The sequence below is a fragment of the Sus scrofa genome, chromosome 1 (genome assembly GCF_000003025.6).
Source record: "Sus scrofa isolate TJ Tabasco breed Duroc chromosome 1, Sscrofa11.1, whole genome shotgun sequence".
NCBI lineage: Eukaryota > Metazoa > Chordata > Mammalia > Artiodactyla > Suidae > Sus > Sus scrofa.
In genome coordinates this window covers 18982898-19008989 of record NC_010443.5, presented here as the reverse complement: position 1 = coordinate 19008989, position 26092 = coordinate 18982898, and the positions used below count along the sequence as shown (strand labels likewise).

Here is a 26092-nt window from a genome sequence, read left to right as displayed (position 1 = left end):
ACCAACTACATGGAAGAGAGTATTCTTGGGTCTGTTGCTGTATGAGTAGAATAACTCTGTGTATACCCCTGATTTTCTCAGGGGCAGGTTTGATTTCTTAGCATGTTTGAATTTTCTAAAATTTGTCAAACTTTACTTCCTAGTATTATTGGTTTCTAAATCTTCAAAAGCCCTGGGTTACTTTTGTGTTTAAAGATTATCTTGTCCTCGGAATTGATGAAACAAGGAATAATGTGCTTTGAATATTTTAAAGGATCCCAGCTATGCCAGAACAGTGGGTACGTTCTGGCAATAAAATTCAAGGGCATACTGTGCTGAGAGTTTCAAAAGCAGCAATTGTTGATGATCATTTGAAGTCGATGGCGTATTTGACATTGGGCTGTATTTGACCATTGCTTGTATTGTGTTTGCAGCACAATAGGTGAGCTACTGAGCTGGTATAAGATACCTCTCATGAGACTCTTTTTAAATGATCTTCAATAAAGAGGGAAACAAATTTGACACGTTGCAAGAAAAGTAGGCCAATTAGTGATAAAGCTTAACAGCTTAAGGGAGGGAACCAGTATATATTGACTTACACTTGACAGAATGAAGAGGAAAGCAAACTATAATCTCAACAGAACCCTTATTTTTTAAGAAATTAAATCTTCCTTTTACAAAACAAGCTTTTAAGATTTTGAGCTTCCTAAATGATGTAATTTTATCATGGTTTTGAGGAATACAAAATCAACAATTCCTTTTTGTCTTTGAGGTTGTACCCAAACCCAATAAGTCAGAATCGGAGGTACTGATAGAGTCAGTTTCTTTAGTCCCTGTCTCACGGTAGCAAAGCATTAAAGTGAAAGCAGATTCTCAGAGAGGGAAAAAGAGAACTCACATGTGCACAGGTTAAAAGAAAGTCCAACTCATTTTACATTTGTCCTTATACCGCCCCCCCAAGATGGACCTGCGTGAAGACCCAATTTCTCCTGGTCCAGCCCCCTACACTGTAAGGGCTGAGTGTTGTTTTATCTCTGATGGGACAGATTTGATTTGATTGGTTTAGGGGAGGATACCTTATTTGCCTGGGGAACAGGTTATATAGAGGCAAGGTGAGGAATGGGCCACATTTCTGTCTCACCAGGCCGTTCAAGGTGGGGGAGGGGGCATTACAAGGAGACATGGCCAGAGGCTTTTGTGTTTAATCTCCTTGAAGGGGACTTGAAGCCTATAACAGTACTGTAATATACTATTTTGTGCTTTGATTTTTTAAATTAATATTGTGAAAAATTGCCCCCTTTTCCTGAAAACTATTCTAGTTATCCTTCTCATATGTTCTTAACATGCTACTGCGAACCACTCCTTTACGATGTATAAATTATCAGACTCTTTTCCCCAAGATGGTGGATTACAATTTGAAAAAAATAACGTAATACCTACAAAAATCTACATAAACAAATGAAAATGCTCGGGATCCAGAAAGGAGAGGGAACTGAAAGAATGGCATGGCTCTAAGCTGCAGCTGCTGCATTGCCAGGGAAGGCTTATCAGTTTATAAAAGTAGCGTCTTTTGTTTTAACACATATAAGGCAAGATCTTGAGCCCAAATGAGGGGAGTATTCCCACCTTAGATAAAGGCATGGTTTTCCCAAAGTTTAATTCTCTGTACCAAGGTGAATGAGGAGTCCCTACTGGGGCTTAATGGTAATGAACCTGACAAAAAGCCAATGTGATTCCCTTTGTTTAGAGCCCCTTTCTTATCTTTGCCCCTCCTGTTACCTCTCCGAAATCACCTCTTTTTAACCCCTCCTTCAGCCACACGGATCTCCTTATTATTCTTCAAATAAGGGAGGAAGCTCTTTGCGTCTGCAGTACTCTTCCTTGTGGTTTGTACTCGCTTTTTCTTACTTCTGGAACATTCTTTCCACAGGTATCCATATAGCTTGATCCTTTGATTTCTTTCGCTATTTACTTAAGTACTACCCTATTATAGACACTTTCCATGACTACTGTATTAAAAATTGTGCAACTTAACTTTTCAATTGCTCTTTCCTATTTTATATTTTCCCCTTGGCGTTTTTTGCTTTATAATATACTATTTATTTTACTCAATTTATGCTGTTTGTTTTGTATCTCCAGTGCTAGAATATGAACTCAATAAGGGTAGAAATTTTAGTCTGGTTTGTTTGTTGCTTATCCCAGGACCTACAGCAGGGTTCTAGACTCATAAGTAGCTAAAAACTTGAATAATTAAGAAGATGCCTTTTTTAGGAGTTCCCATCATGGCTCAGTGGTTAATGAATCTGACTAGGAACCATGAGGTTGCAGGTTCAATCCCTGGCCTTGCTCAGTGGGTTAAGGATCTGGTGTTGCAATGAGCTGTGGTGTAGGTCAGAGATGCAACATGGATCTGGCGTTGCTGTGGCTCTGGTGTAGGGCGATGGCTACAGCTCCAATTAGTTCCTAGCCTGGGAACCTCTACATGGCATGGGTGCAGCCCTAGAAGAGACAGAAAGACAAAAAAAAAAAAAAAAAAAAAAAAAGACGATGCCTTTTATGACTTTACAATTCATAAAAATGTAGAAAATGCAAAATTAGAGGTTTAGTGACATGAGAGTTTCAATAGACCAATGGTGAGAGTAAAAAATAAGTCCAACTTTTCTGTAGAAAATTAGTCAGAATATACCACAAACTTTAAATATGCATATATTTTGGTTTGGTGAGCCTCTTTATTAAAATCTATCCTAAGGAAATAATTAATAACATATGCAAAGATTCGGCGGCAAGGATAGCCATCACAGACTTGTTCATAATAGTGACAAATTTTAAAAATCAAAACTCTCAGATTTCCAATGTAGAACCTTACTTAAATAAAAGTATATCATCCAATGGAATATTATTCAATCACTAAATGAGTATGTAGATAAACACTTATTGGCATGGGAACTATTAACATTGTACAGATATGTGAAAAAAAGCATTATGTAAAAACGAATATGATGAATGATGTCATTTTTGAAGACAGATGTATAACCTATAACATTAGTCTGAGGGAATGGATAATTTTTAACAATGTGATTTCTAGAACGAGGCGAGAATGCCTTTCTTATTTATCTGGTGTGTCTTTTTAAATTTTCTCTTAGGAGTTCCGTCATGGCTCAGTGTTTAATGGATCTGATTATTATCTGTGAGGACTCATGTTCAATCTCTGGCCTTGCTCAGTGGGTTAAAGATCTGGCATTGCTGTGAGCTGTGGTATAGGTCGCAGACGTGGCCTGGATCTGGTGCAGCTGTGGCTGTGCGTAGGCCGGTAGCTGCAGCTCCTGTTTGACCCCTAGCCTAGGAACCTTCATATGCCATGGGTGCAGCCCTAAAAAGACAAAAGACAGAAAAATAAATAAATAAAAAGAAATTAAAAATAATTTTCTCTTAAAATGATGAGCATGTGGCGCTTTTATATTGAGAAAAATCCAAATGATATTTGCACCAATTGTCAAAAAGCTATTACCATTATACATGTGCAAGATTTTCTTTAGGTGTGGATTCTATATAAATATTCCCCTTTATGGCATCTTACGTGTTTATGATGAATGTCTTGCCTTAGTGAGTAGGGACTAATGCTCAAAATTTACTTATGAAATAATCTCTTTTGGCTATTTCAGTCTTTAGAACCTTTACATGTAGAAGCAGTGTATCCACAGGTATGACTGTATTGAAACATATATTTAACCTGACTCCTAACAAGATAATTAAATTTATATCATGAAATTAATCTTGTATTTTATTTCAGAGATTTGAATTAAAACCCCCTCCCCCTCTGTCTCTAGTCAGTACCCCTTTAGCAGTAATCTACAACCCAGTGAACAGAAGAAGGGGAGATTTCCAATCTGGCCAGAATGGAGCGAAGCTGACATAAATGCCGAAAAATGGGACGCAGGCAAAGGTGGGAAAGAAAAGGACAAAACAGGGAAAAGTCCTGTACTTGTAAGTAGACTTGAATGTGGCTAGATTGCATTTTGGTTTTTAACTCTATAATGGAATAAGATTTGTTGATGCATATGTGTGTGTTCACTCATCTCCATGGCAGCCTCTAGTCAGAAGTGAAATTGTCTGTCCACCTTGCCTCCCCCCAGTCCTACCTGATCTTTCCAAGCCTCAGTTCTGAGCTTTGGTGGAACTCATATGAGTAAACAGGAGGAGAGAAATGACCAAGGAGTCAGAGTGAGATAAAGAGAAAATTGATCAAACAGGTTAGCTAGTGGATGTTGAACAGAACTGGGAGGGAATCAAGCATTTAGAAATGATAGTTTAGAAAATGAGAAGCCCTCTGGAACCTGTGAGCTGTTATTTGGAGATTATAGGAAAGGTAATTTTTTAAAAGACATTACTATGAGTTAATAATTGAATCCCTTTTGGAGTTCCCTTGTGGCTTAGTGGTTAAGGATCTGGTGTTTTAGATGTGACTAGGGTTCTCTCCCTGGCCCAGGAACTTCTGCATGCCACAGGGGTGGCCAAAAAAAAAAAAAAAAAAAAAAAAAAAAGGAATTAAATTCCTTTTAATATCCTCCCTCCTGAGATATTTGGGTTAAAAAAAAAAGTCTTGATTACTCTTCATTTACTATGGCTTTTAAACATGTGTCCCTGAAATTGGAGCTGAGAATAGGATTCCTACGTTTTCCAGTTATACTGTTTTACATTCTTTTGCCTACTTAAAATGTGTGTTTGTAAAGATTTCTTTATAGAAGATATGGGTCTGGATTTCATTTTAAATATAGCCCACTTATTTGGTGCAGTAATTCATTTAACAAAAATACTTTTAGAACACAATACGATTTCGAAAACATAAACAAAATCACCAGAATGGCTAGGTTGAAGTCTGGTGTCTTTATTTGCATGGAGCACTCTGAAATGGTACTTATTAGCATTTACATTTTGTTCACAAAATGCAGAATCACAAACTGCATGACTCATATGAGATTTGTTTACAAAAGACACTCAAATAATTATTAATAATTACTGACTCTGTTGGTATTTGAACAATTTCAAATAACAGAGTTGTGAGGGAATGCATTCTTTGTGTCACACCTAAGGTGATTATGGAACTTTTAGATGCAAAGGACTTTTGAACTCTCTGCGTTCAAATGAAAACGGTCATATTCTACATATTTTTAATAGCAATTCAATACTTACTGGGATAGTGTGTGAGTTTATATCAGTAAGATAGATTATGCAAATCCTCAGTTGAGCAGTTGAGCTCAGGAAAAGGTCCAGAGATAAATCATTCCAAATCGTGAAGGAACAACAAAGAAGGGAGGAGAAAAATGCCTGAAAACTTTGGAGTAGGAAATGGGATACAAAATATAGCATTTTAAGGACCTTAGTGTGCAAGCTTGCCTTTATCAGATGTCAATGAAAAATTCTTGCAAATCTCTGGAAGGTCAAGTATCAAATTCTGGAATTTATCAATGTGATTAAAACAAGGGCAAGTCTGTTGGATGAATATTTACTAGAGGGAAACCACTGAGACAGGAGCAGGAATAAGTGTGCTGGTCACTTGATGTCCAGTCCATTTGGGGGCAACATATAGGAATATTGCTGGCCGCTGCATAAAAATGCATGATCTGGGAAGCACCACTCCTGCTATAAATGGGGGTTATTCCAAAGGAAAGTGGCACCTCAGACTATTAGCTAACACTGCATTCTGCACCACACTTTCATTAGGTAGGAGAGCACAGCCTAAATCCTGGTTGTTACAAAGTGGTGCCGTCTGAGATAGAACCTTGCTTCCCACCCCCAGTTCTTTTCCGCAGCCTCAGCATTCATGGCTCAGGAAGCGACAGGTCCTCCACTGGAGTGAGTGGTGGATATTTCAAGCGGGTAATTGCATTTCTAAGATATGGTGGTGGCACATTAGCTCTGAGCCATGATTCACAATGTCCGTATTTTACCAGGATGAATTGCCTTAAGCATGTAACCATAGCTATTATCTTTAGGATTTTAGAGAAGGCCACTTCCTTAGATACGAGGCCAGGGATCAGGAAATCAGCCTCAGCTGAGCTGATCCTACCCTGTAAGTCCAGTCAGATCTCACTTCTTCAGCTAAGTGATGACAATGAAAAGATATGATGGGTGAACCAAATAAAGAAGTACACAATAAAGTACTGAAATGTGGGTGTAAAGCAAGATGATGTGGAAAGATCACCACTCACTTAATATGAGGGGCTCAAATCCTGGAGCAAAGGGAATCACAACAGGATTGCCCCCATCATTTTTTGTGTTTTTTCTCCTCAAGGACATTTTTTTTTTTTTTTTTTGTCTTTTTGGGGCCTCACCTGCGGTGCATGGAGATTCCCAGGCTAGGGGTCCAATCGGAGCTGTAGCTGCTGCCTACACCACAGCCACAGCAATGCCAGATCCTTTACCCACTGAGTGAGGCCAAGGATCGAACCCGAGACCTCATGGATACTAGTCGGGTTCGTTAACCACTGAGCCACGACAGGAACTCCAAGGACATCTATTAATTCAATGTATAGAACTTAGAGATCGAGCAGAAAGTAGTATCCTGGGGCTTGCATCAGTGTCTCTGGGCCGAATAGAAAGAGGATATTGTCTGGGCTGCCAAGGCAGCCAGAACTTGAACCATAGTCTCAGAGGTAACTGCAGAGAAGTGATTTGAAACAGGGAACTATATCCAGTCTCTTGGGATAGAACATGATGGAAGATAATATGAGAAAAATAATGTGTATATATATATATATATATATATATATATGTATCCTGGGTCACTTTGCTATGCAGCAGAAATTGGCACAACATTTAAATAAACTATACTTCAATAAAAAATAAATTTAAAAAAAGAAAATTTTTCATACAATTTTATTTTGAGACATTTGCCTACCTCCTAAGCAACCTTTTGCTGCTGAGCAAATGAGCAAAAAGCAGCAGTCTGGAAGCTAAATAACTGAGACAAGATCTCATGATGCTATGGCAAGAGATTGGAACTGAACATATACCAAATGAAGGGGCTTTGACAAACACTACAGCTTTTTGGTCAGTGCCTCAACACAGCTACAACATTCCATGCGAGTAAAGACAAACCAAAATTACACCAAGTCCTAAGACCCAGTGTTGACTCGGTCAAGTTCATCTTGTCCTCTGCCTGCCACCAGGGAATAAAATCTTCCTCTCTGGAGGAAGACATCATCATTTAGAGCCTCCATAAAATTTCAATATCCAGCATATATCATACAATTACAGTTTACCAGACCTGGAGAGAAACAGAACCAAGTGACTGAAAAATGAGAGGAAAAAAAAATCTGATAATAGAAACAGATGCATAGCAGTCTCTTTTGGAATTGTCAGAGAGGGGACTTTAAAATAACTGAATTAGTATTTGCAGGGAAAAATCAATGTGAAGGAGCCCAGAAGTCTAGTGCAGCTCCCGAGAACATCAGTCTGTTTTTTAAGGATTCATTCTTTGATCATTTTGACCAGATGTTGGGGTTGCCTTTGTCTCCATTAAATTATTCCAGTATCTTAAAAATGACAGTAAACCACATGCTCCAGATACACATATTCATTTATTATGTTTAAAGCTCAGACATTGCCCTCAAATATAACCTATTTCTCAAGCCACACCAGCACGAGAGTAAACATATAATATTGCCCTCAAATATAATCTATTTCTCAAGCCACACCAGCACGAGAGTAAACATATAATCATCACAAAACTATTTGCCTGTCCCTTTAACTGAGGTGAAATTTTGTTACCCTTTCCCCCCATAGAAATAATTTATTTTCCTTTAGCATTTTGTTTGTACGCCTAGAATTTTTCATGTTATTTCTTGTAAAGATCCCCCCATCCCTTACCACCTTTGAGCTATGAGAACTTTTACACAGCATCTTCTAGAAGTCTCTTTAACTTAGTAGATTGCTTGCCTCTGGATACCATTCTACCTTAGAACTCAGTAACTGACCCACAGTAGGGGCTCAAAAATGAATGATTCTTGAACCTGTATCCCAGAGAAATGGAAACTTACCTTCACACAAAACCAGGTTCACACAAAACCTAGGCACACATGTCCACAGCAGCTTTAATAGTAATAGTTCCAAACTGGAAACAGCCCAGATATCCTTCAATGGGCAGGTGGTAAACAAACAAATATCCATGTCATGAAATGTTACTCAGCCATAAACAACAAACTTTTGATACATTCAACAGCTTGATTGGATTGAATCTCCAGAGAATTAGGCAGTGAGAGGTATAAAGCCAAACCTAAAGGTTATAAACTATATATGATTCCATTCATGTAACATTATTGCAATGACAAAATTATAGAAGTTGAAACTAAACCAGTGATGGCCAGTCTCTACTAGTGGTAGAGATTAAGCACAGAGTGCGGTGTTGGAGGGTGGCTGTGGCTATAAATGGCCGCAAGAAGGATCCTTGTGCCGATGGAATTGTTCTACAGCCTGACTCTGTCAATATCAATATCCTGACTATGTACTGCAGTTTTGCAAGATGCTACCATAGGAGAAATTGATCAGTGAGAACATAGGGACTCTGTATTATTTCATACAATTGCTTATAAATAATAATTATCTCAAAATAACAAGTTTAAAATAATTAATAAATGCAAGTCAGATCAAAGATGCAAATTTCATTTACATATAATTCTCTTTATGATTCTAACAGCTGGAAAGCAACTATAGGGTTTTCAATCTTCTCTGCTCAGGTAAAAAACAATATTTTCAGTGAAAAACGTGGTAATATCTGGTCCATTCAAAATTATTTTCCTGCTACACCTAATTCACATTTTGAAGCAGCTCGTGCTTGTTTGGACTGCTTCCTCTGCCATCAAAATGCTGCTCAATAATCAAGATTTCACTAACTAAATATGGTGTTATTAACTTCAGTATTCTCTAAGTACTTTAGAAACTGGTTCTGAGAAAAAATACACAAATTGCTTTATAAATGCTTATTTATTGATCAAATCTATGTGCCTATTTTTTTTGAGGATCAAGTTGTTTTTATTTTAATAAAATCATATGAAGAAAAAATTTTTGTATTTTTATATAGCATTGTTTTGAAGACCCTGAAGGAAAGATTGAATTCCCACCATCACTGAAAATTTATTCCTGGAAACGTCCACAGGATTTTTTAATTAACAGGGTGAGAGATATTTTTATTATTAAACAAAATATGTATTAACTGTGGGATACGGTATCCTAGTAATGAAATTTTACATTTTAAAAACAATTTAGGGTAATTTTTCCTCTGGTATTTAGTAAGAAAAAGTAATTAATTTTTGCATTTAAATTGGAATGGTTTATCAATATAGTTTGTACTGGTTTTCGAGAGAATATTGACTTTTTCTTGTACTGGTTCCTTGTGCTAGTTTTCAAGAGAATATTGAAATTTGTGGGGGAGCACCTCAAGTTTTCTTCTTCTCTTCGTGATGTCAAATTATAACCTAAGATGTTGCAAAAAGTTATTCCTTAATCTCTGACAGACTTTCTCCTTTCTGCTTTTTATGTGATGCAAAGGTCTGTTTACTCTAAGGCTCATTAGCATTAATTTTCAAGCCCAAGAGATTTGCCCTCGAATCTCTCTATTTCAGGAAGTCTTGAAGCATTTTCCAAAGGCCACTTTCATTCTGAGCCCCATTTGAATCATACTGACGTAGACATCACCCAAGACCTCATTTTAAATAGTACTTATGTGCATTGAAACTGTAGACCCACTGATCTATCTTCCTAATTAATAGCTATGTTAGTTTGAATATATTTGGTATTTCCAAGGATTAAATTACCGCTAAGGCCTTTTTTCTTCTTGAACCTCCAATTTCCATTTAATGCATACAAAACTAGTAGGCTAAATTAGTTATTTAGTTCTACTCCAAAGGTTATAATGGAGCTGATTCTTCTGTATATTATCAAATTAATTTCATCTCTGTTTCTATACAAAGTGTTTTTATTCCTAAGAGTTTTATCTTTTAGAAACACTAAATATGATTTAACCATCATATTTTTCAACTATTGTAACTAGTAAAGAAAGTCAGAAATCCCAAATCTAAATATTTATTTATTTATTTATTTATTTATTTATTTTTGTCTTTTGTCTTTTTGTCTTTTGTTGTTGTTGCTATTTCTTGGGCCGCTCCCGCGGCATATGGAGGTTCCCAGGCTCGGGGTTGAATCGGAGCTGTAGCCACCGGCCTACGCCAGAGCCACAGCAACGCGGGATCCGAGCCGCGTCTGCAACCTACACTACAGGTCACGGCAACGCCGGATCGTTAACCCACTGAGCAAGGGCAGGGACCGAACCCACAACCTCATGGTTCCTAGTCGGATTCGTTAACCACTGCGCCACGACGGGAACTCCTAAATATTTATTAAAATGAGAAAATAAGGTACATCTGTGTCCATAAGCGTATTTATTCAATGCCTACTTGTAAGACATTTTAAATAAAAGAAATCAAATTTACATAAACCGTGCCTTTAAATTACTTACTATGTTAGGTAACACCGAAACAAAGAATACAAAATCTGTGATGTGAATATAATGCACTTAGTATTTATGTATCATTAATAATACTCAGGCTCTTAATATAAGTGCGGAGTTTACATTCCATGCAAAGGAGGGATATGAATTCCACAAAGTGAGATTGAACAAGTAGGAAGGTTTTATAACCTTTTTATCATGTTACCATAACTTAGTTCCAAGAGATAACCTTGTACCCAAGGTAAATTGATTCGTTGTTGTTGATGACACTTGAGACCTAATTTATTGAAATGCATCTTCATACCGCTAGTCTCCCTCTACACTGATTTTGACTGCACCTGCAGCATGTAGAAGTTCCCAGGCCAGTGACAATGCTGGATCCTTAACCCTCTAGGCCACCAGGGAACTCCTGACTCCTCCTCTTGATCCATTGTGATGGAGTATTGACCAGAATAGCCAGAACTGAAAGTCTAACTAAGCAGGAAACTTTTAGAATTGTGTTTGTCAAGTTTTAATATCTAAGTCCACAGTGATAAATACATTTCACAGAGACTTATTAAATACGGACATACATAAAGCTTAGACAAAAATATTGCAAAACAGTAATGACCTTTCTGTATGAAATTTATTCTTTTTTTGTTTGTTTGGTTTTTTTTTTTTGCTTTTCAGGGCCGCACCTGTGGCATATGGAGGTTCCCAGGGTAGGGGTCCAATCGGAGCTGCAGCCGTCAGCCTACACCACAGCCACAGCAATGCCAGATCCAAGACGCGTCTGCCACCTACACCACAGCTCATGGCAACACCGGATCCTTAACCCACTGAACGAGGCCAGGGATTGAACCCACCTTACGGTTCCTAGTCGGATTCGTTTTTACTGTGCCACGACAGGAACTCCCTGAAATGTACTCTTTTCTATTACATTCCGTATCTATAGATAGTCCTGACCGATTAAATGATTTCACAAATCTCTACATAATTGCAACCCACGATTTAAAAAGCACTAGAACCATACCCCAGAACACTAAGCAAAATATGAAATGAAAGGATGTGATTTAAGTTGGAGAGAAGCTAGCTTATTAAAAAACTTAACAGCCTGAATTTAAGGTACCAGAGTCAACATGGACCATTCCAGCTGAGGAGGTTAATAAGCCCTGATGACAGAGTAAGTAATCAGATCTATTTATTTCTGAGAACCAGATATTGGTGGCCCAGGTCCTTGATTTTGATTATATTAAACAGATGCAAGATGTCTAATGATTTATCTTGTCCAGGTATGAGTGTACAGGATAGAGATGCTAAAATAGCATTGTAGAGACCTTTGTTTTACTATTTGTTGTCTTTTACAAACCGTCAGTTCCTCCTTTTCATTGGGTCAGCAGGTGACTATTAGGTCTAACCTTTTAAACCTTAGATGTGCAATACATGTTTAATCTATAATTAGTCAATTTTAATGCATTTGGTACCTGCTGAAAGGTAATAGGCATTTTAAGGGTTGCATTACAATCAGACAAACAGGAATTATATATGTGTGTGTGTTTATAAACATAAAGGATGTTATATACATGTAATTTAAGTTATATAAATTATGTTTATAAATTGTGAACATAAGAGTCAATTTAGGCCTTCAAGGTAGTTTAAGTAAATTTTTCTCAAACATAGAAAAATATTGTATTGAGTTTTCAAGATGTTTCTTATGTAGATGAGTGAGAGTAGTTGATAGCATTAGTTCCTTTAAAAATCTGTTTTGCTAATCAAAACCATTTTCATGTTAATTAGATATATGTTAAATATATAAGGTTGATATTAATTGTAACTAATTCTTTTTCTTTTTTTTTCTTTTTAGGGCCCCACCTGCAGCATATGGAAGTTCCCAGAGGTCAAATCGAAGCTACAGCTGGTCTACACCACAGCTACAGCAACCAGGATCCCAGTGAGTCTGCAAACTATACCACAGCTCATGGCAACCTGGATCCTTCACCCACTGAGCCAGTCCAGGGAGGGAAGTGGCACCCTCATGGATACTAGCCTGGTTCATTACCTCTGAGCCACAAGGTGAACTCCACTTGTAACTAATTTTAAAACTGTTACAAGCCATATTTTCCCTATTATGTTTATTCCTTACTGGTCTAAATATATAAAAGCAATGTTAGATATATACCAAATAAACAATGCCCATCAAATTAACTTTAAAAAACATAAGAAGATTTAAAGTTGAGCAAGATTTTGAAAAGCTGTCACAGCTAATATTTTTCATCCAAGATTAAGGTATTTTTCTAGCTACCAGATGTTAACTAAGTTTCAGGTTTAACTTGAATGGTTAATTTAAATTTCAAATCAGGTCTTAAAACTCTCAATTTGTGTCTGTATGTGTGCTAAGTTTATCTGCATATGTTATATCTTACATTTTCTTGTATGTTAAAATACTGTATTTTATAGGCATTCCATTATTAATTAGTGTCACCTACAGTTCTAACAGGGTAATCCTATGGAGTCATGTGCTAATTTTTTAATTTTTTCTAACAGGGTAATCTTATGGAATCATAGGCTTATTTTTTTATTTTTTCTAAATTCCTCCAGTTGTGAGAAATGAAATCAGGTTTGGGCCATTTACAGCAAATGAAACTATTTCATTAAGCTCCATCTCCTTTATTTTTCCCAAGGGGAAATATCGCTTTTTATACATATATATTTTTTTATTTCAGCCTCCAGTCGTTGTGAAAAATGAAACCCTGTTTGACTTGTTTTCAGCAAATGAGCATTTACTCTGCAGTGAGGTAGGTGAGGGAGCATGAACCTAAGAAACGCCTCATTGCAGAATGCTTCCAGACCTGCTGACCCAGCCCCCGGTCCTTCGGTCTCAGGGCTCCCTTGCTCACCTTTAAGTTTTGGGATAGCTGAGTATTTAGTACCCTGGCCATCCAAAGAGGCAGAGAAGGGGTGGGGAGATGTTCATGTGAGCGCTGTCTGCGCCTCTGTTTTCCTGCCCACCTGCCCGGGGTAGCTGGGTTCTCTCATCTGGAGAACATCTGTGTTCTCCTCCACATCCTTGTGCCCAGCAACTGACATGAAGTGGTTGCCCATCTGACCCTATGTCATGTGCAGCAGTAGGGTGTTTGGTGGTGTTTGACTCGCTAAGGTGGGGAGATCACGGGGTGTGGTTCGAGGGCAACACCTCACAAGCCTGATTCCCAACACAGCAGTCCTACAGCCTGTGGGAACACAATCCCCCCCTCTGCACCCCAGCTCTGTCCATAGGAAGCAGATCTGTTCCACTCCCCTATGGTAGTTGCCTCAGAAACAGGGACTTTTTGATTATTTTCTCCTAAGGCCCCGTCAGAGGAGTGGGGCATAGTCATTATTCGCTCAAACATTTTGTCTTTCTTACCTTTAATGTCTTGAACAATATTAAAATCATTTATTTATTTCTTCAGCCAGGTTGTACTGATTAGGATAAAATTATCTTGGAATTGTTCTGCATCTTATAGTTTAAAATGTTATGAATTCTAAACATACATAACCTTTAGAGTATCATTCTCAAGGGAAGTATAAAATATTCTATGGTAAAATTTCCAGATATGCGGGAGACTGATTTGCCTTTTTATTTCTTTTTTTCTTTTTCTTTTTTTTTTTTTGCTTTTTAGGGCCTCACCTATGGCATATGGACAGATCCCGGGCTAGGGGTCAAATCCGAGCTACAGCTGCCAGCCTATTCCACAGCCATAGCAACGTGGGATCCAAACCATGGCTGGGACCTACACCACAGGTCTCGGCAACACCAGATCCCCAACCCCCTGAGCGAGGCCAGGGATGGAACCTGCATCCTCAGGGATGCTAGTTGGATTCGTTTCTGCTGTGCCACAACGGGAACTCCTGCCTTTTTCAACTTCATCAAAATTGAAGAGATTTCCTAGATAAATGCATACTAAGGAAAACACAAATCTTATAAAGTTAGTCTCAAGGATTTACTCTCCTTACAAACCAGGCAATAAAACAAACTCTGAAGTTCAACTCTCCACTGTGCCTCAGTGCCTGCTGAAAACCCTGCTAGTGGGAGTCTTACTTGGGCCACTTCTACACCTGCAGACCAGCACACAAATGTGAGACTTAGAGGACATTAGTCTGTGTGTAATTTTAATTTGTCTCATGTCTCATTTCTTGTCTCATTGGTCCTATTGACATACAAGGATGATTTCCTTCTCAAATTTCTCAACATTTATAGAAGATTAGCTCCATCCAAAGTTAATTCCAAAATGAAGTCATCGTTGCTCTCAGAAGTAGTCAGTCTCCCTCTCTCTGTTTCTGTCTCTGTCACACACACACACACACACACACAGAGCCAAAATGGGTGTCACCATCCAACTGACAGTTTACTCTGGAAGACAGCTCTTAGGTAAGACTTTTTGGTTTGTATTGACACTATATTTTCTGAAAACAAATGATCTATGACTTTATTCTGCAAGTCAGAAATCAACACGTGGTATACATTATATGTGGAATTTAATACTACTGCTAGAGGTAGATTTTTGACTGTTTCCCCCCTCCTGAATTACAGTGCCAGCAACTGAAAAATAACTAATGAACACTACTGATTCTTATCCCTAGCTGATGAGATGGATTATCAGCGAAATCTACGCCGTGTGGAAGATATTCAATGGGAGTGCTTTGACTAATTATCTTAAAGGGACTTCAGGAGAACCTCCTGTTTTGGCCTGGAAGCCCTGGGAACACATATACTCTCTTTGCAAGGCTGTGAAGGGTCACACGCCCTTGTTCAATAGCTATGGAAAGTACGTTGTGAAACTTTACTGGATGGTAAGTTCATGTTCACGTGTGTTAACATTTGTGTCTTTCATATTGAAATGTCTTCGTCTTACCTGCTGTTAATGAGGCTAATAGAAAATGAAGCAGTTTAGGAGGGCTATTGACTGTGTACTTACTTGGGGAAATGCCCTGCATGTGTAATTTGAGATGAAAAAGAACACGGCTGCATCCTCTGGGATACCAGTCCTGTGTGCTTTTTAACTGGTGCTGCTGGCACCATGGAAGGGCCGCCCTTTGCTGCCTCTGCCCTCTCGTGCGGGAGGGTTGCATAGGCAGGTAAATGCATGGGGCTCTCCCTTTTCTGAAAAGATATCAAGGTCAGGGGCAGGAGAGAGTGCCCGAGCTGCAGCTTGGCCTTCCCTCCCTGGTTATTTGCTGCTACTGATGAAGCTGGTCCTGGTTACTGAGAAAGAATGCTCTTGAACATTTGAGAGTGAGCAGAGTTAACCATTCCACTCTATATTTCTAAGAACATGACTTCTTCCTTAATTAGCCTGGGTGAACTCTCTTCCTGGGATGGGGAATGTTGAAAGGCCAATGCTTAGGAATTAATAGGATCATTTTGGTGGGAAGGTAAAGAAAGGAATCTTAGCCTCCAAATAGGAGTTTGGGGTGGTTTTGTGTTTGTTTGTTTGTTTGCTCGCTTTTTTTGTGTTGTTCCTGGTTTGTATTTTTATATTCACTGCAAGACCTTGAAAGTCAAAACATTGTCAGGAGAGAAAACAACTTCCCCAATTCCTTTATTGTCTTTGTTTAGCCATCAGGAGGCAGGTTTGGCGGAGTAGACCTTAGAGTACTACAGAGGGGTGAGAGGGAGGATGCGGTATGGAGAATGTGGGTGCACAGAGGACTGTGTAGGGTTATAGAAAGAAAGTGAACCTTGGAAGAGGGCAGATGCTTGGGAACTGGCCTCACTTCTGCACATTTGCCTAAACTTAAGGTGGGACAAGGATCAAGATCATTAAGAATTTCAAAACAGCTCCGGCAAAACATTAAACCAATTCTGTTAGTTCCTCTCTCTCCCTCTCTCTCTGCTTCCTGACATCCTTCTTTTTTAATTTCCTCCTGAATAAGGGTCAACGTTTATTACCACTATATTCCATTTAACAAAGAAAATGTGATTTATATCCCTTTAATTATACCAATTCCTCAGAAGCCCAAACCTACTTAGATTCAGAAATTTTTTAAAAATGTATTTAGTCCAGTTTGGAAATCTCAGTATGATGCAGTCATTTAACCTGTCTCTTTATGTAAGTGGTTCTTGAGTGAAGAGGTCTAGGAATGCAGGGATCAGAAAGATAGAACCTCATGTCCAGTGGCATCTTCTGGTTCCACCTGAGGAATGGGCTGTGGGGGATGCTGCCAGATGGCTGAACACTGAGGTTCACCTAGTTCTGAATGAATTATTCTGCAGGCATCTTGTTGGCACTCAAGTGCATGGTCCTATTCGTGCTCTTTTTTTTGTATCTGGTATTTTGAACATATTACATTTTATGTTGTTTGTCTATATGCCTTCCCTCACTGTGCTCTAAACAATTCAATGGTATGGGTATAGGCTGTGTGTTATACAGATCTTTGGGTTCAGACTCCTTGCATCACTGCTAAAATATTTCTTGGGCAAAGGAATGAATTCATAATAAAATTCCACTAGAAAACCCATGTTTAAAGAAAATTTGAATTCACAGTTATTAATTTTATCATTTGTCTCAAGCTTTTAATTATGAAATAATATATATACAGGTAAATATGTAATGATTTTAATAAATTCAGTATTAATTAACTTTATGTTAAAAATAGATCTTTAATTAGGAGTAGGAGTAATATGGTAGTTGGAAGAATAAGATCACTGAACCTATGAGGATAAAAAATAATTACTAAAATTACATTTGGAGAATTTGCAATATGACTACAGTAATTTATTTAATTATGCCCAATGTTTTGATTTTGCTATTTTGAAATACCTCAATTTACTGCATTATGTAGAATGGGACACCAAAGAATGTGCTAAAGGACCTCATAAGTAATGACGTTATTGATATAGATATAGACATGTTGTTCTTACATTAAATAAAATAGTAAGCTAAATATTGATATAGACATTATTATTACATTAAGTAAAATAATAATATAAATAAAATATTTCAGAGTAATATTGAATACCAGTATATTAGTCATTAGGTGTAAGATACTAAAATAAAATTATGAAACCATAAATAATAATGTCAGCAATGTACATTTGAGCATTTGCCTAAACTGTGAAACTGTGAAAATATAAATAATTGATGGCATATTCCTTTCTTCTTATCTTTAGGGTTGCTGGAGAAAGATAACTATTGATGACTTTCTGCCTTTTGATGAAGAAAATAATCTGTTGCTTCCAGCTACCACCTATGAATTTGAACTTTGGCCAATGCTTTTGTCTAAAGCTATCATTAAGCTGGCAAATGTTGAGTAGGTAGAATGAAGAATTATCACACACTTGTATAAAAACAAAAAAACGGAGTTCCCATCATGGTGCATTGGAAACAAATCCGACTGGGAACCATGAATTGCAGGTTTGATCCCTGGCCTCACTCAGTGGGTTAAGGATCTGGCGTTTCCGTGAGCTGTGGTGTAGGTCATAGACACAGCTCAGATCCCGCGTCGCTGTGGCTGTGGTGTAGGCTGGCAGCTGTAGCTCTGATTAGACCCCTAGCCTGGTGAACCTCTATATGCTGTAAGTGCGGCCCTAAAAAGCAAAAAAAAAAAAAAAAAAAAAAAACAAATAATAGCAATAACTATACATCCATATTTCATAGCTTTATTTTTCTAAAATTCAATTTTAAAAGCTTTCTCTCCAAGCAATGTAAACTTTCTAACATAAAAATAAGCATGTCAGGAGTTTCTGCTATGGCACAGTGGGTTGATGATCTGACATTGTCTATGTGGTGGTGCGGGTTTGATCCCTGGCCCAGCCCAATGGGTTAAGGAATTAATGTTGCTATGGCTGTGGCTTGGATTCCATCCCTGGCCTGGGAACTCCGACATGTTGTGAGCATAATATGCTGTGGGTCAAAAAAGAAAAGTGTGCCGAAGCCACTGATGTGAAGTATTATACTAGCCAGTAATAAGACAAAATTCCTCCAAAAAGAAAAAAAAACCACCCAGAACTTATTCTATATCCAGTGTTTCCGTATGAGAAATGGAAAATCAATCTAGGAAAATAAAATTTCAGCTTCATGGGAGAAAGAAGTTGTTTTGTAGGGGAAAACATTGATTCCTCTATACACTGAATATATATATATCCTATAATCCAGTTAAAGTTTTAGGTTCTGTTTGTACAGCAGTCATTTACCAATCTTGAAAACCTGAACTCTTCTAAAGGAAGTCCATGTGCTCCTCATGCTTTTGATAACTTTGGTTCCTTCTAATACATTCATGATGAAAACTACTCATGTTTTCTTCAACATTCTTATGAAATATGCTTATGTCTTATATGCCTGCATGACTTGAGTACCAACATACATGAGACATGACTGGCATGTTTATTTTCTTAGCTTCCTCTTGCAGAGAACAGTGGTCCTTCCATTCTGGCCTTAGCGTTGCAAAATGCTTTGATGCCCAAGCTGCAAATGCATGGCAACTGTGTGTCCCTGCTCTGTGGGAGAATTTTCACACACAATGCACCAGCTTGAATTTGATACCCTTCCCCCTCCTGCAGTGTGTCACAGCATCTCCTTTTCAACAGAATACTCCCACTTGCTTTCACAGGCTACTCCAGCCATTTGCTCAAAGCGCAGCCCCCTCCCCTTCTATTATTATACACAGCAATGTCAGTCAGGAGCCTGGTCTGCTTTTTTTGTGAATTTTCTTTTGGCTCAGCTTCCTTTTTCTCTCCCAAAGCTACACAACAAAAACAACCCCTCCTACTGCCATCCTCTTCATCTCTTTTTTCTTTTACCAACCCTCAATTTTCTTTGGGGAATTTGTTTTACCCAGCCTGCAACCCTTAATTTCAATCATATTTTAAAAACTCAGTCTGCATCGTTTTTAGGTAGCTGAGTACCACTAAGTATTCAAAGTGACAGCTCTGTTTGTTTATTTTGAAAGAAATAATGTTCCTAATTCTCAGACCTAACGAAGAGCTGCAAGGCCAGTGAAGCAGTAAATGCATGACCTGGATAATTGGTGTGGCATTTCATCTTTCTTAAAGCAATCGTCAAGTGCAATTTTACAGCAACTTGAGGGAGAGAATTATTGTTATTTTTGAAAAATAAACAAATCTAACTTGGAAATAAAGGACTCAATAGAAATCTGAACTGCATGGTCCAGTTTATTCTCGTCCAAACATTTTTTCTCAGATTTTATAGAATCTATGGTGATTATTTCCCTGTGAGTTTTAGCTTTTTATGTTAAATAATTAATATTTAGTAGCCATTTAAATATCACTGTGAGATATGCAAAGGAAAAAGCATTATTTTTATGAGGTTTGCACAGTCACTTCCTAAATATGATTATTCAAAGAGGAGCTAGTCTGAACTGTCCCACAATTTATTTGATATCTTTGAGATATGCAGACATGTCAAATTTTATAATCTTCAAACAACAAACCAATGTAAATTTCTAAATGATAGAACATGTGACTAAGATAGTAACATTTCTTTCTGAAGAAAAAGACATGTATGTCAGTCAAGACCATCAATCAATCACCACTGTTGGCATAAGGTGGACTAGAGCTATGATCCCTGAGCAGAACGTAGCCTCAGCATTCGTGTGTGTTAATGGAAATGGACTAATAACTTCAGAAAAAAAAAGTAGAAATAAAGGATCGATCACAACCTCATTTGACTTTATGCAGTGGTGGCAGATCCACTCATTTTACAGGATAAAACAGATGTCACTGCTTTCTCTGAAATTATCTAGGGATTTAATTAAAGATGTCTGATGCCCATCTTGTCCTGCCATGTGGGAGACTGACTTAATACACAGCCTCGTAGGACTTTTAGAGTAGTTACTGAAATCAGAAAGATGAAAAACACTATCCTATCCTTTTTTTTTTTTGTCTTTGCTTTTTTTTAGGGCCGCACGTGCGGCATATGGAGGTTTTCAGGCTAGGGGTCAAATCGGAGCTGCAGCTGCCGGCCTACGCCACAGCCACAGCAATGTGGGATCTGAGCTGTATCTGTGACCCAGACCACAGTTCACCACAACGCTGGATCCTTAACCCACTGAGCAAGGCCAGGAATTGAACCTGCAACCTCATGGTTCCTAGTCCGATTTGTTTCTGCTGCACCACGACAGGAACTCCAACACTATCTTATTTTTAAAAGAACATGGTAATATATTTAATATACAAAATAGATTATATATCATCTACATATCTCCTAATACATAATAGGTATGTTTTAGGTATACGACATTAATGTTTTATGTATGACATTTAAAGCTAAAGCTTATAATCGTGTTTTGTAATAGACATGAAATTTTACCCATGGATCTAGTTCAGTGCTTTAGCCAAACAAGTCATCTGACTGTTGGAGAAGTATTTTCTTGTGCTCTAGTATATAACCAGTAGGACCACTACCTGTGTTATTATGTGGATGGTTATTGGTGATTCTTATTTTTTGCATACCTCTGTTTTCAAGTGTTATTAACTGTGCTATTGTGCATTTGCTTTTTTAGCATCCATGTCGCAGAGAGGAGAGAGCTGGGAGAGTTCACAGTGATTCACGCACTCACAGGATGGTTACCAGAAGTCATTTCTCTCCAGTATGTTTGGCCATTAAGTTACTCATGTATTTATTTGTTTCTTTCTTCCCCAGTAAGATTTCCTTAACTAAAATATTCTTAGTCTTTAAGAAAAAGTCAAAAATTATTCACATTTTACAAAATGTTTGGAGAATAACTTTTTATAGTATTATATAAAATTTCCTGAGAATTCCAGGATGAATTCTGTTTCCATATATGTATGTGTGTGTGTGTATAGTAAATTTAATCCTTAAATATCTGAATTATAAATATTAAAATGATATTAATTATTTCTTGTGGTAAAATATATACAATGCCCCTTTTTACTTATATACGTGTTATATACAGAAACACAAAAGCAATCCCCGCCCCCCAGGGCTGCACCTGAGGCATATGTAAGTTCCCGGGCTAGGGGTTGAATTGGAGCTACAGCTTCTGGCCTACGCCACAGTCACAGTTGCAGCTCACAGCAACACCTGATCCTTAATCCACTGAGCGAGGGGAGGGATTGGACCCACATCCTTATGGATACTAGGTGGGTTTGTTTCGGCTGAGCCACAATGAGAACTCCCCCAAAGCAATTTTTAATTAGCCAACCATACTAGGGCATAAATAACAATAAAATGTCTGTTAAACATTAGGCACTTTAATATAATACATTATTTTTTTTTCTGTTGGTTTGTTTTTTTTTTCGCTTTTGAGGGCCGCACCCACAGCATATAGAGGTTGGATTCGTTTCCACTGTGCCACGACAGGAACTCCAGTTGAGGGATTTCAGCTGCTCAATTTACATGAATTTATGGTTGCTTATTAAATGTCTATGAAAATGATGTAAAGGGGGAAACGTTTGAGCTTTGTAGTCAGAACTATATAGCTAGACTTACATTCTACTTCTAATTGCAAGCTATGTGAATTTTGCAAGTAATATAACTTCTTTGGGCCCTAGTTTTTTTCATATGTAAAATCGGGATAAAATGACCTCTCCTTTATGGTTGTTCTGAGGAATAAGCGAGTAAGTGAGAGTGTCAGAAAAAGTAGCTCATGTGTGGTAAAGGCATGATTAGTTCAATTTCTTTCTCTCTAACGAATATCACTAGATTATTTAACATTATGTGGAAACATATCTACGAGTTAACAATCAACCTTTGGAAACAGAAAAGTCTCAAAAATACTTATTGACTGATCCAGATGTTCAAATTGATCATTTTTCTTCTAAATACAACCAAAAGGTAAAAGTTAGACACTATCTTTGAACTGTGTCATGATTGGTAGGATTTTTCGTTATGAACATTCTGCCACATTACTTATATAATTTCAAATTACAGTTATACTATAAAATTACAAAAAGCTAATCCATGTGTGTATGTATGTATAATTTTAAATGAAAAAAATGCCATGAAACTATGTAAGTGATGGTGAAGAAATGTTTAATTTGAAATCCCCATCTGCCAAGGATGCAGGCAGAGGTCAGGTATGGCTTCATGGAGAAAGTTCTGACTTGATCTGAGCCTTTACCCTTGGCTGGGTTTGATTTGAAAGGAAGGACGGAAAGGGACATGAAAAGCAGGAGAACAGAATGATGAAAGCCATGGTGTATTCAGGAGGGGGATGTTTCTGGTACTAAGAAGGATTAAAATGTACAGAGATAGAGTTCTCTTGTGGCTCACCAGCTTAAGGATCTGGCATTGTCACTGCAGTGGCTTGGGTCCCCACTGTGGCACTGGTTAGATCCCTGGCCCAGAAACTTCCATACGTCATGGGTGCAGCGAAGGAAGGAAGGTAGGGAGGAAGAGGGAAGGAGAGAGAGAAAGAAAGAAAGAGAAAGAGAGGAAGAAAGAGAGAGAGAGAAAGAAAGAGAGAAAGAAAGAAAGAAAGAGAGAGAGAGAAAGAAAGAGAGAGAGAAAGAGAAAGAAAGAAAGAAAGAAAGAAAGAAAGAGAAAAGAAAAGGAAAGAAAGAAAGAAAGAAAGAAAGAAAGAAAGAAAGAAAGAAAGAAAGAAAAAGAAAGAAAGAAAAGAAAGAAAGAAAAAGGAAGAAGAGAAAGAAAGAAAGGGGAGATCCCATGGTGGTGCAGTGGTTAACGAATCTGACTAGGAACCATGAGGTTGCGGGTTCAATCCCTGCCCTTGCTCAGTGGGTTAAGGATCCGGCGTTGCCATGAGCTGTGGTGTAGGTTGCAGACGCGGCTTGGATCCTGCGTTGCTGTGGCTCTGGTGTAGGCTGGCAGCTACAGCTCCGATTGGACCCCTAGCCTGGGAACCTCCATATGCCGCAGGAGCGGCCCAAGAAATGGCAAAAAGGACGAAAAAAAAAAGAAAAAGAAAGAAAGAGAGAGAGAGAGAGGAAGGAAGGAAGGATGGAAGGAAGGAAGAAAGGAAAGAAAGAAAGAAACAAACAGGAAAAGAGAGAGGTGAGGAGGGAGGGAGGAGGCATGCAGAGAACACCCCTGAGCCTGAGGGGCTTGGCCAGTCATCAGCATGGTTTAACAGTGGTCAAGGAGAATTACAGTATTAAAGTTTCAAACTTGTGTTTACTACTGACTTTTTCCATATGAAAATCAATTAGGGTGAAAACTGTTTCGTGGCATCACTTGGAAGTTCCAAAGGGACTGTTCTATTTGCAATTGTTGACCTTGGCTCTCATGTTTTCCTACTCTTAGCCCTGTTTTATCAGTTTGGGGGGCGGGGTGGGGGGGGAAGACCTTCTAAATCTCCATATTGTAATAGAAACACAGAGTGGATATGACAAGTCTGACAGTTTCAAAGGAAAATATGACTCTTTTCTACACAAATTTCTCTGATCCTGGCGTAGTTCATTTGCGAGTAGAGCACTCTGGCACCCCATATTTCAGCCTATCAAAGAAGGTGTATAGTCTCATCCTGTGGTGTTTGAATGTTTCCTTCTCATAGCATAACATTTTTTTACATTGTAGGTGGGAAAAAAAACCACCTGGGTTTTGGATTCAGAAAGGTCTTTTTAAATCCTGATTCTATCATTTGCTACTTGTGTGAAGGCATACAATTTACAACCTCTTACACCTCAATTAGAATTATAATACCTATGTTGCCGAGCTGTTCTGGGACTAAATGCAAAAATAAAAACTCTGTCTTGGCAACCGCTAGCCGGCCACCCACATCTTCATTCTGTTTCTTAAATGCACTAAACTCATTATCCCTCAGGGTCTTTACATGAGCTGTGCTTTCTTTATGCCTGGGATGATCTTGCATCAGACATTTACTTGGCGGGATATGTCATAACATTTAGATCTCACCAAGATTAAATATCAACTCCCCAGATAATCCTTCTCTCCATCAAAGTCTTTCTTTCCCAAATGATGCCATATCCCATTGTTTATCATTTAATTTTCAACATGAAAACTACCTGTTTTATCACTGCCTATTATCTTCTCTCCCCCCTCCCCTGTCTCTATCTTATTTGTATCCATCTACTGGGGTGGTAAAATGCACGAGAAGAGGTACCTACCCTTTTTGTCTTTCTCAATGTGCAGACTTTTGTCCTTAGAAAAAAATGTACTTATTCAGTACAGTATGATCTCAATAAATGTTTGTCGATAGAGTAATTTTAAAGATATTTTAAAAGACTGCCCTGGAAGTGTGTGAAAAATTCTTTAGGAATCCAGAGCAGAAACGTATATACCTTAATTTCCCCAGAAAGCAATGCTTAAACTGACCTCAAAGGATTCGTTGAAATTAGTGCAGTTGATTGAGGTAACTCATAGAAGAAAGAAGAGCATGGAAGTATAAGAGAGCAGGGTATTGTCCCCCCAAAATCGCATGGTTCTGCAAAACTAGATTATGTGCTGCTGGATTCTAGAAGAGGGAGGAGTATGGGGTAAAAAGGCATGCAGGGGCCAGATAGAAGAAGTTAAAATTTTTTCACACCATCCTTACAGTGACGGAATGGCACTGATGGATTTTCAGACAGGAGGATGATCTTATGAAATTTGTGGTTTTGGAGGATTGCTCAGGGCAGTGGAACAGATGGCAGGACTGGAGCAGGGGAACGGCGTTGGTTCAGTACTGCGGAAGTCCTTGCCAAGGGCTTCTATAGAAAAAGTGGCAATAAGAATGAAAAAGGGGGAGTTCCCCACATGGCTCAACATGTTAAGGACCCGATGTTGTCTCTGGAGGATGCAGGTTCAATCCCCAGCTTCGCTCAGTGGGTTAAGGATCAGGCATTGCTGCAAGCTGCAGTGAAGTTTGCAGATGCAGCTCGGATCTGGCGTTGCTGTGGCTGTGGCATAGGCCAGCAGCTGCAGGTCCAATTCGACCCCTTGCCTGGAAATTTCCATATGCCGCACCAAAATGGTTGTCAAAGTAGGAGGAGGTAGGATCTAAGGGACATACTGTTCATATGATGGTTTCCAGGCCAGAGACTTGGTCGTTCTTAGTTTTCTAACCTGACTGAAAAACAGATGGTGACAGGATGGTTTGATTGATTGATTGATAGTTTGTTTTGGACAGATGTCTGTTAGGTGGTTGTGTACATGGGCCTGTGTATCAGGAGAGAGATTTGAACTGGAGCTCATGATTTGAGGGTTACGTACGAGTACAGGTGAACCTCATAAGAGGAGAGGACATAGGATGGCAAGAATGTATAGCAGAGAGCTCTGGGGCGGCAACCCTAACTGGTTAGCAGTGAGCACAGGAAAGGAAGTGTTCAAGAGTCTGCAAGTAATTTTTATAAGCATAGAAGCGAGAAAAGAATGATGTGGTGGAAGCCTCAGGAAAGGGTTTAGAAAAAGAAAAAGTAACAACATTGTTAAACTTCGAAGAGAAGTAACATAAAAACCATTTATCTAAATGATAATGTATAGGAGAGTACCTGGTGCTTAATAGATGTTCAAATAGGTCTTCTTTCCCTGTCATGGTGGTGACATGCCTACCCCCCCACCGCCCGCCGCCAAGCTGAGTGACCCTTGAGACTAGGGTCATGTGTTTGATCTCTTTATTTATTTTGGTTTCTTTGTTGGCTTGGTTGTTTATTTTTATTGAAATAGAATTGACATATAACATGATACTAGTTTCAGGTATCCAAAATAA

At 38.4% G+C, this 26092-nt stretch overlaps 1 protein-coding gene across 2 annotated transcripts in view; it reads left to right on the top strand.

Moving 5' to 3' along the window:
* Window positions 1–26092, top strand: part of ADGB (androglobin) — a 160104-nt gene that overhangs the window by 21994 nt on the left and 112018 nt on the right. For both annotated transcript variants that reach the window (XM_021072116.1, XM_013992506.2), the window contains exons 2-7: window positions 3807–3963; window positions 9059–9151; window positions 13186–13257; window positions 15086–15295; window positions 17616–17755; window positions 20966–21052. In XM_021072116.1, coding sequence (XP_020927775.1) covers window positions 3807–3963; window positions 9059–9151; window positions 13186–13257; window positions 15086–15295; window positions 17616–17755; window positions 20966–21052 — 759 coding nt within the window. The remainder of the gene's footprint in view (window positions 1–3806; window positions 3964–9058; window positions 9152–13185; window positions 13258–15085; window positions 15296–17615; window positions 17756–20965; window positions 21053–26092) is intronic.